The following is a 14354-nucleotide window of genomic DNA, read 5'->3' as shown; positions in this document are numbered from 1 at the left end:
TAAATGGATAAAGACATGGTGTATACATACCATGGGATATTATCAGTCATGAAAAAGAAGAAAATCCTGCCATTTGTGACAACTAGATGGATGTCGAGGGCGTTATGCTAAGTGAAGAAAGTCAGATAGAGAAAGACAAATACTGTATTATTTCATAAATCTGTGTAAACTAAAACTCTAAACTCACAGAAACAGAGAGTAGAATGGTGGTTACCAGGTACTGGGGGGTGGGTGAAATGAAGAGATGTTGGTGAAAGTGTACAAACTCCCAAGTATAAGATGAATACGTTTGGAGATCTAATGTACAGATGGTGATAATCGTTAATAATACTTGAAAGTTGCTGAGAGTATATCTTAAATGATCTCACCATACACAAAAAAGTAGTAATTATGTGAGGTGATGAGGAGTAAGCTAACACTATGATGATAATCATTTTGCAACATATAAATGTATCAAATCAACCATTGTATATCTTAAACACCGACAATGATACACGTCAATAATATCTAAGTAAAGAGGAGGGAAAAAAGAATTACCCATCTCAAACATACAACCTGTCTCATGTGGTTTTTAATCTGTGTAGACTAGTTTAATGTACTAAAACAAAATGGAAAATCAAGTAAACCCAAACCAGTCAGCATTCTGGAAACAGTGGAAGCGCATTCTACATAAGACAGAACCATTCAATAATCTGAGTTAATAATGAGTAACTATTGTAATATTGTAGACAGTTATAATAACAAAACTTATCTAGCAGTAATCCACATTGAGAGATTCCATATGAATAGAGCATTGGAAAACAGGAAAAATTGCATTCCTGAAATATCATCTAAGTCATGTTTCTCTACATGTGGAGACTTGTAGCAACATCATGAGACTATAACAATTCTGCGTATAATTAGAAACTAGACTAGGAGCAAAGGATTTTAGGTCCAGCTCTCTTCTAGGTTTTTGACAGTCAAATTGAAACTCATTTCTACATAGTGTCCTCTGAGCTTTACAAGCAATGAAAATTGGACCCTTGTAGTCTCTTGGGCACAGTATTTGGCACATTTTAAAATAGTTCTAATTGAGCGATGGATAAACAGATAGATTTCCTCTACTGCCTCTAAATAATTTGGACACCAACCAAAATGTGTCCATCTGTGTGTGTGTTTGTGTGTTTACGCATGAACATGTTTCAGTAGCTTCTTAATAACTCCCACTGAAACCTCATCACCAACAGCAGAATCAGGCACAAACTTCCACTTTCTCGTCCAATAACACTCCCTTTGTAAGTCTTATATTAAGCCTCAAACTGAGGGATTTGTATATAAGACAGGGATACAGTGGAAATTCTTGAAACTGTGATTTCTTTGAATCTGCCCTTTCTCTCCTGAAAGGGGAGTAAAGACACTAAGATATTTAGTCTTCCAAGAGGCTCTGCTTTCACAAACAACACTTTCAAGAATTAAAGTCACCAGTGTTCTGTTCTGCTCTGTATCTAATAACTTACTATTTGTAGTTGGAGTTTTGGTCAAAGGTGTGAGGTAAAGACATTAAGCTTTTAGCTAATATAAAGGTTATGGATAGTGAAATTGAGTTGTCATGATTGATTATGTACAAATAGTTTGATATTTTCCAGGTATATTAAACGCTTCAAAGTCAAAATGATCTTCTCAGTGACAGGAACAACAAAGGTGGGTGTTAACTATTGGAAGAGGGGTGATGTGTGAAGAGGGATTCAGAAATGTGGTCCATGCAGTGTGAGAGAAGGCATCATTCATTTGCTGTGATCCTTTGAGCTGCTTGTTGGTGAGTCCACCTCAGAACAAAGTCAATGTAAATTGGGTTTCCAAAGCCCCTTTCAGCCAAATTCTTATCTTCAGACAGACTCTATCAAATATTCCTGTTATACAAAATTAGATCCTATACATATAAGATTGAAGGGAGTAAAAATAGTTTATTCCTTCCTACTTCCATCACTTCCTTCCTTTCAACAAAATATAGATTCATTATATATTCCATAAGAACACAACCATAACATTAATACTTACTAAAGTATGGTGGGGAAATTGAATAAGTCAACTTTTCTTGAGTCTTCACTCATACTAAATCCTCAAAAAAAATAGTACCCGTTTTTACTGCTGGAAATCGTGATATCTCCTATCCCACCCAAATCTACCTCTACTTCTCTCGTGACACATTTCACAGTTTATCTTGCAATATGTCCATCAATTTATACAAATCATCCACTTGTGTTAGCCTGCAAACACTTTGAGAATGTGGTCCAACTTATCCAAATACATTTAAAATTGCAAGAAGCGTTCACTTTCTAAGATCAAAGTGGAACAAATAATAATTGTAAAATTTCCTAAGAATGATCGATAACAGCTTATTAAAAGTAGGCATTATTGAGGCCAGTCTTGTTGCACAGTGGTTAAGTTCGCGTGCTCCACTTGGCAACAGATGTTAGCTCAGGGTCAATCATCCTCACCAGAAAACAAAGGCATTATTCTAATGATACCATCATCTCTCACTGCTGTGGGATCCCTCCACTCTCTTAGCTTAGATCCACAAATGGAAAAACACAGAGGGGAGTGTGGTTGATATAGTATGAACCACCTCTAGAAAGTAGGTCACTATCTTTATTCTCTCCCTGACACTCAAGCAAGGATCACATCATATTATCCAAGATTAATAAGCTGTAGAGAATTGCTGTACAATATTGCAGCTATACAGTTTCATGCACTTAAAATCTTGTTAAGAAGGTAGGTCTCATGTTTAAGTGTTTTTATCTCAATAAGAGAAAGTAAAGATATTCTTTGAGATTAGGATTTACATATTGTTTCAATGTGTTTCCCAGTCATAAATTTTAATTATCTTAAAATAATTGTTAATCAAATAATCTGAGTAGTATAAAGAAATCACAATAATGAGCTACCTACGTGGAACAATCTGCAATTTTAAGAAATTCAATGTAAAACAGCCAACAGCAAGGAAAATGACTCATGCTAGAGAAACATTGCAATAAGAAACTGAATGACATCCTTTTATTCAAAAGAGCAAGACCTCTTGAAGTCACCAGAATATTTGCTAATATGAATATTGAATTTGTGAACAATAAGTCCTCAATGGCTGGAGCCATGTCTTCCTTATCTTTGTATATAGTGCTTCACACAATTCCAGACATTCAATAAATTTGTGTGGAATAAAAAATAATGATAAAATTTAAAAACTATAATAAATTAATAAAATAAAATATGCTATGGAATTGTAACTACTGAACATAAATGATATTCTTTTCAAAAATAGATTTATAGGGAAAGAATTATTGAATAACTTTGCATGTGATAATTTGGTTTGATCATGAAACTGAAGGCAATCTCAAAAATTGGGACAACTCAACAAATTGTAAACACTGGAACCACAGGAGGAACCATCTGAATTGCGTTCTTAGTGCTTAGAAAGAAAACAAATTAAATAGCCAAACATTTTCATATGGAGTAGCTTGAAAACAAAGTGAGAGAAAGAAGGTGATTCAATGGAGCTGAAAAACTGCACCAGGGTCAAAGAATTTATTTTCCTTGACCTAACCCAGAATCAAGAACTGAACTGGGTCTTATTCCTTTTCCTGCTTTGGGTGTATGTGACAACTCTGCTGGGAAATCTCCTCATCATGGTCACGGTGACCTGTGAATCTCGCCTTCACACCCCCATGTATTTTTTGCTCCGGAATTTGTCTGTTGCCGACATCTGCTTTTCCTCCATCACAGCTCCCAAGGTTCTGGTGGACCTTGTGTCACAGAGAAAGACCATCTCCTTCAATGGCTGCTCCACCCAGATGTTTTTCTTCCACCTTGTTGGAGGGGTGGATGTATGTTCTTTGTCGGTGATGGCATTTGATCGCTATGTGGCCATCTCCAAGCCCCTGCACTACATGACCATCATGAGCAGAGGGCGATGCACTGCCCTCATTGTAGCCTGCTGGCTGGGGGGCTTTGTCCACTCCATCGTGCAGATTTCCCTGTTGCTGCCCCTCCCCTTCTGTGGACCCAATGTTCTTGACACTTTCTACTGTGATGTCCCCCAGGTCCTCAAACTTGCCCGTACTGACATTTTTGTGCTTGAGCTACTGATGATTTCCAATAGTGGGCTGCTCACCACACTGTGGTTTATCTTCCTGCTTGTGTCCTACACAGTCATCCTAATGACGCTGAGGTCTCAGGCAGGGGAGGGCAGGAGGAAAGCCATCTCCACCTGCACCTCACACATCACTGTGGTAACCCTGCACTTTGTGCCCTGTATCTATGTCTATGCCCGGCCCTTCACTGCCCTCCCCACAGATAAGCCCATCTCCGTCACCTTCACTGTCATCTCCCCTCTGCTGAACCCCTTGATCTACACTCTGAGGAACCAGGAGATGAAGTGAGCCATCAGGAAACTGAAAAGAAGATTTATACCTTCTGAGAGGGTGTAGACTGTTTGCTAACTCCTTCTCACCACCTTTTAAAATGATTGGCCATCAAATAAACCGCATTGACTAAAGGATTTCTAAATAATTTTGATATATCTACTAAGATACACATGACTTTCAAAGATTCTGATTGGCATGCAGTAATAATGTAAAAAGGTACATTTCATGTTGCAAAAGAGAAATCAAATTGTTAGCTGGAGAGATGCATAATGCTTATGCAATACAGCCTTGGAAGAAATAAAGAAAAATGAATCTATATGCACTCAGACAATTTTATCACATTGGAATTGTTGTGGGGGTTCGTTCAGCTCTATTGCATATAATTGAGAAATACAAATGTTGTTTATTTCAGATGTACAACTTGATGTTTTGATATACATATAGATTGTGAAATGATCATTGGGGGAAAATGGATTAAGGTGGGACCACTCTTGGTTATTACTTACAACAACATGGAAATCTCCAATTGTCTAAATAAAATTAACAATAAGAAAAAGCAAATATATACATACTCAGACATCTCCACTATATTCATGTTGCCAGGAAAGGGGCTGAGACACATATTAGAAACATAACAAAGCTTGGGCATTGGATTACTAAGGTCTTTCACGAAATAATGTCATTTTAATGAAGTAAACACACTCAAATTAAGTTCCTCCTCTGACTTTCTGATATGAATAAATTAAATAACTGTTACCTGATGATTTTTCATCTAAAGCCTAAACTCCAGTGGTTGAGTGCAGGTGCCTTGGAGCTAGCACAGTTTGAGTTAGAATGTGGACCCCAATAACTACGGGTTCTGTGACCTCGTGTAGGTCATTACCCTGACCTTCCTCTGAACCCCACACCTACTGGCCACATTTCCACCACATTGCCTCAGCGACTGGGGCTCAGCTCAAGCACTGCACTCAGGACCTTGTTTCCAATTCCCTGTCCTCCTTCTTCCTATTCCCCCAGTAGCACTATGCTTTCTTTATTCTACCCCCGGCACCTGGCACAGCAACTGAAACAGAGAAAACATTCAAAAGATGGTTGAATTGAAAATCTCAGTGAATGGATATTGCCTCTCACTCATTTCTGTTCCTCAAATCATTGGAGAATAAGGGTAAGAAAACAATGGATTTATTATTATTGTCTGTTAACATGACTAGCTGAAAATGACAGAAACTTGTGAAGCTGCTTCAGATTACACATATGCATTAAAAAATGTTGGTATGAAGTGAAAAACATTGTTCAATATGAGTTTGGTTTTTATTTGCTTATTTTTCTGCCATTTACAGCTGTTGGGAGGTTTTCCTTTTGGCCTCTTATTTCTGAAGGTAGATCCTAGATCTTAAAATTTTTGAAATAAGAAGAATGTTCATGTCGCAGTACAAATGTCAGTTCAAAAATCAGACATGCAAAGGTCCTCAGGTGGGGCTGTGCCCAGGCCTTCATAAGAAGATGAGAGGAAGCAAGGAGGAGCCAGGTAATGATTGAAGTCAGAGAGATAATGAGGCCACGGGACCAGGTCTTAGGACCTTTTAGACCATTGTGAGGATTATGACTTTCACTCTAAATAACATGAGATGCATCTGAAGGGCTTTGAAGAGCAGAATAGTGATGCATGTTTTAACAGAATTGCAGGGGCTCCTGTTACAAATAGAATGAAGAGAGGTGAGGACAAAAACAGGGAGACCAATTAAGAGGCTACAACAAAAGTCCCATGAAAGAAATAATGAAGACATAACTTAGGGTAGTAACAGTGGAGGTGGTGAGAATGGTGAAAAACTCTGAAAGTCGAGCAAGTAGGAGTTGCTGATGGATCCAGTGTGGATTTCCTGGTGATGTGTATGTCCTGTGAGAACTCCATCACCCACTTTCTTCATCTGCCCATTGAGATCTCCTTCACTCTCATCTACATAATCCTTTCAGGTCCAATGGCTCCTTCCAATACTTGTGTGTCACACTTCAGGAATTACCCTACATGGGTGAAACTGCCTAAGGAAGTTGTGCAGAATCCCCAAGAATAGGCATTTATGTCCCAACAGAAAAACTACTAGGGGAAACATCAGAGGTAAGGTGGAATTCTGGGTAAACTGACCTAACAGGATTCTTGCTGAAGGCAGGCCAGGGTGATCAAATATCACTTGGGGCATGGTGGATGGTGAGGAACCTGATTACACACTGATGGTGATCAACATGGAGGTTGGGGGATTTTGGCTAAACTGAATTAGCAGAATTCTTGTTAAAATTCGACAATGCAGAGACAAGCATGGAGGTCCCAAAGTGGAGGCCTAGTTGAGAAGTTCAGGGGAGCCTGAGTAGAGTTTGGTCAAGGGGAGAATCTTTGTCACTGCTAAAAGCTTTTAGATCCTACACAAAAAGTGTGTTCCTAAGGACATGTGCCTGAGTCACATCTTGATTACTCCCACTGAAACCACCTCGCCATCAGTAGAATTTTTCCACAGCCACATCCAATTATATGCCCTCTGATAATTCTCACACTAGTTCTGGGATTGACAAATTGGTACATATGATGGAACACTGTGAATCAGTGTGGAAGAGCCAAGGAAATATTATTCCCTGAGTCTGCCTTTTTCCACATAAAGATAGACAGGAAGCCACTGAAATCACTGGCCTTCAGAGGGGTATTTAACAAAATTTCCTGAAGCTGAATGACTCCCAAGGTTCGTGTGAACATTATTCAAGATGTTTGAGAAGGAGGTTGGAAATTTTAGGTAAGACACATAACTCTACATGAGTGTGAATGACTATGGTGTCTGGGTGTCGATGAATAAGTGTGAGAAGAGAAGAGTGAGAAAAACTGAAATCTAGATGGAATTGTAAGATTCATAAATACACTTTGACTAAAAATAATGAAATATATACACAAGATGCTGCATTCCAGGGTGAACTGTCAGTGGCAGACAGCACAGCTAAGAAATATGAACAAAGAAGATATTGTGAAAGGAGAGTCATAGAAATGAGTTTAGTTTGGAAGTAGGCAGAGGAAGCTCTTTTTTTCCAGGATCCCTTGAATTGCACAAACAAGAGATTTTTCTCAGAAAAAACAATGAGATTTTCTCATCCTATAGATGGATCTCTTGAAACTGAAATCTACAGAGGTTTTTCTTATGCTAAATTCAAAACTAGAAAGAAAATAAAATATTTCAAAAAAGTTGAAAGAATAATACAGTGAACACCTACATACCCTCCCTTAGATTTATCAAAAAATAAAAATTTTGTAACAACGATTTTCTTTTGCTTGTCTTTCCGTGCCTACATATTTGGATCCTTTCTTTCCAGCCAAACTTCCCACTCATCAGCAACTGTTATATATTCAACTGGTCCCCTAAAGCCAGATCTCCCATTCTCTCCACTCCCATGTGCCCCAAACAGAAATGTCACCTCCTCCATGCAGCTTCCTCTGAGCCTCTTGGAGAGAAATCACCCTTTTCTCACACACACCTCATCTGTCTTTAGACGGTCCCCATCAATGTCATATTATTAAATTTCAGTTCTTTCTCCACTGGTTTTGGATTATATTCATTTCTCTCAAATAACCTAGAACTCTGCCAACTTTCTATCAATATTTGTTAAATAAATGGAGTAAAAATAGCAGAAACATGGAGCAGAAGGCAGAGGATGTTGTCTGAATTACCAAAAGTATCTTGTGAACGTAGGACCTATTCCTCTCTGACAAACAGTACTGACTCGGGGTCTGAGGTACTGTACCTTCTACCCTTCTGTGTAGACCATAGTCTACTATTTACAATTCCATAGTCCCTGTGGAAGGATATCATAAGTAGGTAAGACCTCCTCAATATCTTTAGTAACTATATTGAGTTGGTGTTTTCTGGTGATTATTTCCCCACTTTAACTAGTCAGAATTGATAGCTCAGCTACTATTTGGTTCAACACACTCCATTTCCTGATGAGCCTCCCATGTTAAGGTTACCCAACATAGTACTAATCATAAGAGATAACCAGTCATGTATGTTGAGACTCTATGTATGTTAATTCACCTAATCCTGATAACTTCCCTGTGAGGTGGGTATTACTATAATCCCCATTCCACAGATGAAGTGGAGACTCCATGAGGTCTCTCACTTACCCAAGTCACACAGGGACAAAGCCAGGACTTGAGCCCAGATGGCTCTCACTGCAGAGACCAGCACTTGACTTCTCTGGTCTGCTAAGATGTTGTCAGATAAGAAACCAAACCAAGCAAGTGCTCTCCTTACTACCAAACGCTGTCACCACCCTCTGGGCCACTCTCATTGACAGTAAAAGAAAAGTACCTCCTATTTTCCCCAAAAAAAGTATGTTCTGATGAAGCTGTTTTAGAATACAGATTCTGGAAAACATACAACTCTTCTAAAAGATTGTCAGTACATTTAAGAAGCTGTGTGCCTGAGACAGTTACTAACCCAGCGTTTTACTTTAAGGTAACACACGTATGAGCATACTTATTATTGCTTAGGCAATGCTCTAAGTATTGATGTTTTTGCGTATATTAATTCATTTAATCCTCACAAAAATCACATGAGGGAGATGCTATTGTTTCCAGATACTGATGCAGAGCCTGAGGCCAAAGGGGTAAACTAACTTCTCCTGTAGCGTAAGCAGTAAGTACCCAGCTGGGATTGCAACAGGCTGTGCTATGCCAGAGGCCCCCAGGTATCTGCCTGCATGCTCTGATAACTCTTGGTAGCTTTTTTAGCTTTCCATATTAAGTAGACTTTCGACAAAATTGTATACAGAAGAAAGACAACTTGAATGGAAAGTGAGCTAGGTGAAAAGAAATATCTTCATTTGAACTGGAAAACACCCCAAAAAAGTGAGAGAAGTGACTTTCACCTTTCTTTTCTTTCTGATCATGGTAAGAAAAAGGAGATAAACTGCAAAGAAAGAAATTAAGTCCATTTCAAGGATTCGCAAAATAAAAAAAGGAAGGAATTCAAGAGCAAAATGATTATATTGTAAGCACATGCCTAACATTTTAAGAAAGTGACAAATTGTTTTCAAAAGTGGTTGCATCATAACATGGATGGACCTTGAGAGAATTATGTTAAGTGAAATAAGCCAGCGAGAGAAAGATAATCTGTGTATGACTCCACTCATATGAGGAATTTAAAACTATGGACCAAGAACAGTTTAGTGGATACCAGGGGAAAGGTGGGGTGGGGGGTGGGCACAAAGGGTGAAGTGGTGCACCTACAACATGACTGACAAACATTAATGTACAATTGAAATTTCACAAGATTGTAACCTATCAATGACTCAATAAAAAATAATAATAATAATAAAAAGTGGTTGCATCATTGCACATTCCCACCAGAGTTACAGTTCCTCTACATTTTTGTCAACTCTGATATGTGAATCTTCTTTTTTTATTGCAGTAACACTGGATCATAACATTATATAGCTTTCAGACGTACATCGTAACATATTTCGAAGACTGTGTAGATTACATCATGTTCACCACCCAAAAACTAATCATAATCCATCACCACACATGTGAGCCTAAATCATCCCTTTTACCCTCCCCTCTCCCCTCTTCCTCTGTGGTAACCACCAATCCAATCTCTGTTGCTATGTGTTTGTTTGTCGTTGTTTTTATCTTCTACTTATGAGTGAGATCATACAGTATCTGACTTTCTCCCTCTGACTTATTCCACTCAGCATAATAACCTCAAGCTTCATCCATGTTGTCACAAATGGCTGGATTGCATCATTTCTTATGGCTGAGTAGTATTCCATTATGAATATATACCACATCTTCTTTATCCATTCTTCCCTTGATGGGCACCTAGGTTGCTTGCAAGTCTTGGCTATTGTGAATAATGCTGCAATGAACACAGGGGTGCATGTATCTTTATGCATTTGTGTTTTCAAGATCTTTGGATAAATACCCAGCAGTGGGATAGCTGGATCATACGGTAGATCTATTCTTAATTTTCTGAGGATGCTCCATGTTGCTTTCCATAGTGGCTGCACCAGTTTGCACTCCCACCAGCAGTGTACGAGGGTTCCCTTCTCTCCACATCCTCTCCAACACTTGTTTCCTGTCTTGTTAATTATAGCCATTCTGATGGGAGAGAGGTGATATCTCATTGTAATTTTAATTTGCATTTCCCTGATAGCTAATGATGTTGAACATCCTTTCACGCACCTGTTGGCCATCTGTATGTCTTCTTTGGAGAAATCTCTGTTCAGATCTTTTGCCCATTTTTAAATTGGGTTGTTGATTTTATGTTGTTGAGATGTATGAGTTCTTTATATATTTTGGATATTAACCCCTTCTCTCTTATTTTAGCCATTTTAATAAATGTGCACTGTTATCTCACTATAGCTTTCATTTACATTTCCCCACTGATAAATGACATTGAGCATCTTTTCATATGCTTAATTGCTAAACCTATATCTTCTCGTTGAAGTATCTGTTCAAACCATTTGTCCCCTTTTTTTTAATTGGGTGGTTGGTTTTCTTATTGAATTTTAAGAGTTACAGCCATTCCATTCCTAGGTACTTACCTAAGAGAAATGGAAACATATATCTACATGAAGACCTCTACAAGAATATTCATAGCAGCTTTATGTGTAATAGCCAAAAACTAGAAACAACCCAAATGTTCATCAACAAGTGAATTGATAAACAAAATGTGGCACATCCGTACAATAAAAGGGAACAAAATATTGGTACACACAAAACGTGGATGTATTTTGTAAGTGAAACAAGCCAGACAAAAAGAGAACGTACACCTTTTAGGATTCCATTTATAGAAAATTTTAGAGAATGCAAACTAATGGATAGTGACAGAATGCAGATCAGTGCTTGCCTGAAGAAAGGGGGCAGAGGGGACATATTAGAGTCACAAGGACACTTTTGGAGTGATACATATATTAATTAACTTATATCTTATTATATCTTAATATATATTAAGACATATTAATTAACTATCTTAAACATATTGATGATTGCATGGGTATATGCGTACGTCAGAACTTATCAAAGTGTACACGTCAAACACATGAGTCTATCGTATGTCAATGAAAGCGCAATAAAAAAAAATAGCTTTTAGGAAAGAAATTTGACCAGTGAACAGAAGAGAAGCTCTGAGTTACCACTTTTCTTTCATAGCTGAGGAGTTATTCAACATCCAGGGGTTTTGGTACCTAAAGTATATTAAAGAAAGAAACAAATAAATCCCCTTAAGGAAAAATAGAACGATAAAGAAGAATTTTACAGCTTTAAAATTATCTGATTTTTCATAGCATTAAATCTGTGACCTAAAAAAGGGAGGAGTGCTTCTGTGAAATTCAGTCCAAAGACAATCATTTTGCAGATAGGAGTTCTTAAAGCATTTAAATGGAGCACCCAGTCTGGAAAAAACCCCACATTTGTGTAAAACCTCAAAGGACCCCAGTTGTACCAAATAGGCATTGTCTTATTTACACACCAAACTGCATCCATTTTTGTATCCCTTGTGCCAAAATATTCCCTTTCTGATTATTTACTATTCACCTTTTTATCTTGGATACTTACAACTTCTATTCTGAGAACATTACTTTTATGCATTTTCTAAAATACACATAATTTACAGAAGAAAACAATAATTAACTGCATGCTTACGGAATAAGATGGCATGTAGGATGTGTTAACAATAACCTTGGAAAGAGTCTTCATGTGGTGATAATGCCTCACTAGTCTTCCGACCTAATACCCAACTGTAAACCTGAATCTATTAAGGGGGAGTAAACCCTTTCTGAAATAACACTTTTAACTTTTTCCAAGCTACACAAAGAAGAAGAAACATGATTCAATGGAGTTGGGAAATGGCACCAGGGTAAAAGAATTTATATTTCTAGGACTTACTCAGTCCCAAGATCTCAGTTTGGTCTTATTTCTTTTTCTGTGTTTTGTGTACATGACAACTCTGCTGGGAAACCTCCTCATCATGGTCACTGTGACCTGTGAGCCTCGCCTTCACACCCCCATGTACTTCCTGCTCCGCAATCTAGCCATCCTTGACATCTGCTTCTCCTCCATCACCGCTCCAAAGGTCCTGGCAGACCTTCTGTCAAAGATAAAGACCATATCCTATACTAGCTGCATGACACAAACGTTCTTCTTCCATCTCCTCGGTGGAGCAGATATTTTCTCTCTCTCTGTGATGGCATTTGATCGCTACATAGCCATCTCCAAGCCCCTGCATTATGTCACCATCATGAGTAGGGGGCGATGCACTGCCCTCATTTTGGCTTCCTGGGTGGGGGGCTTTGTCCACTCCATCATGCAAATTTCCCTATTGCTGCCCCTCCCTTTCTGTGGACCCAATGTTCTTGACAGCTTCTACTGTGATGTCCCCCATGTCCTCAAACTCGCCTGTACAGACACCTCTGCACTTGAGCTCCTGATGATTTCCAACAATGGCTTAGTGAGTACCCTGTGGTTTATCTTCCTGCTTGTGTCCTACACAGTCATCCTAATGATGCTGAGGTCTCAGGCAGGGGAGGGCAGGAGGAAAGCCATCTCCACCTGCACCTCACACATCACGGTGGTGACTCTGCACTTTGTGCCCTGCATCTATGTCTATGCCCGGCCCTTCACTGCCCTCCCCACAGATAAAGCCATCTCTGTCACCTTCACTGTCATCTCCCCTCTGATGAACCCCTTGATCTACACTCTGAGGAACCAAGAAATGAAGTCAGCCATGAAGAGACTGAAGAGAAGACTCATGCCTTCTGTGGTGGAATAGAATAAGAGTTTCCAATCTCTTCATCACCAAGGACTCCTTTCATCATTTTTCCCACAGAGTCCTATTTATATACTCAAATATATTATCAATAAACCAACTACACGTACTAGGTAACAATTTATTTTTCTAGTAAATTAATAGGTTGCTGGTAACCCTAGCTTCTGGTAAGCATAAAGTAACTAGTGCTACAGGATTGAGCTGATTGATGTATTTCCATTCAAAGAACAAAGTAACAATGTGTCAGGACAACTATATCGCAGGTGAAGAGATTGATTAAATCCAACTCCTTTTCCAGAGGTAAGTACACAGAAGCCTAGAGTTAGAGTGATTTGCTCAAGAACTCATATCCACTTAATCACAGAGATAAGTCTTCAGATACCCAATTGATTGCTCTTAAACCATTTGGATGTAATGTATTACATTACTGGACCTGTCTATGCCAAACTGTAATCCTGTTCTAGAAAGATTTCATGATCACTGCAAATGCAGCACCCGTATATGGGGACAAATGGCCCATCACAGATTAAGACTTTTTTTTGCTTAGTTGAACACCACATGGGCTTGTGACCTCTTGAGAACCTCAAAGGCACACAATTGTTGTCCTCCTGGATTCCTATAAGGAACGAAGAAGCTTTGAAAGACTTCCCATAATGGCCTACAGGGATTTATCTTATGCAGAACTGCACGTGCCAGATTCACATTCTTGTGATAAGTTTAGACAAAGGCAGAACCTCAGAAATCCTACACAACGAGCAAGCCATTCTCATTATTCAAGAACTGATCTTCTAGTCCAGCCTTACCAGGGCCAATCTCAGACTGGGTTCTCCATTGAGAATTTACACTCTTTTCACTTCCCACTTCCTGAGAGAGAGAGAGGAAGGGTTAAAGAAGATAAAACTCTAAACAATCCAGTCTTCAATTTGTTGGTGTTTGTGAAGAAGTAAAAGGTAGTGTTTTTGTCTGGGAAAGCATGGTAAAAGTAAACCATTATAGCTGAATGCTCTAACCTCAGAGTCATACGGCCTTGGGTCCAAATCCTATCTCTGCCATCCCTCAACTGTGTGATCTTGAGCAAATTATTTCATGTCTTCACAGGTCATATGTCACTTATAAAAAGGTACTTATAATATCCATCTCATGGAGTTGTTGTCAG

The 14354-nt window shown here is 38.7% G+C and overlaps 2 protein-coding genes and 1 long non-coding RNA gene across 3 annotated transcripts in view; 2 read left to right on the top strand and 1 right to left on the bottom strand.

The window, feature by feature from the left end:
- LOC138916688 (uncharacterized) overlaps positions 1–14354 on the bottom strand; it is a 59926-nt gene that overhangs the window by 41926 nt on the left and 3646 nt on the right. The gene's annotated exons all lie outside the window — the stretch shown is intronic.
- LOC138916682 (olfactory receptor 4D10-like) lies at positions 3525–4412 on the top strand. Its single transcript, XM_070229819.1, has one exon. The coding sequence runs from the start codon at positions 3525–3527 to the stop codon at positions 4410–4412; it is 888 nt and encodes a 295-aa protein (XP_070085920.1).
- Positions 12266–13201, top strand: OR4D11 (olfactory receptor family 4 subfamily D member 11). Its single transcript, NM_001391698.1, is given in 1 exon segment — positions 12266–13201. A coding segment is annotated over 1 exon segment (936 nt).

This window comes from Equus caballus, chromosome 12, assembly GCF_041296265.1.
Source record: "Equus caballus isolate H_3958 breed thoroughbred chromosome 12, TB-T2T, whole genome shotgun sequence".
In the NCBI taxonomy this organism is placed as follows: Eukaryota; Metazoa; Chordata; class Mammalia; order Perissodactyla; family Equidae; genus Equus; species Equus caballus.
This window is presented reverse-complemented; position numbering and strand designations above follow the sequence as displayed.

What these genes read in the sequence shown, in the direction of transcription:
- LOC138916682 (XM_070229819.1), top strand. Translation starts at nt 3,525, where the DNA reads ATGGAGCTGAAAAACTGCACCAGGGTCAAAGAATTTATTTTCCTTGAC.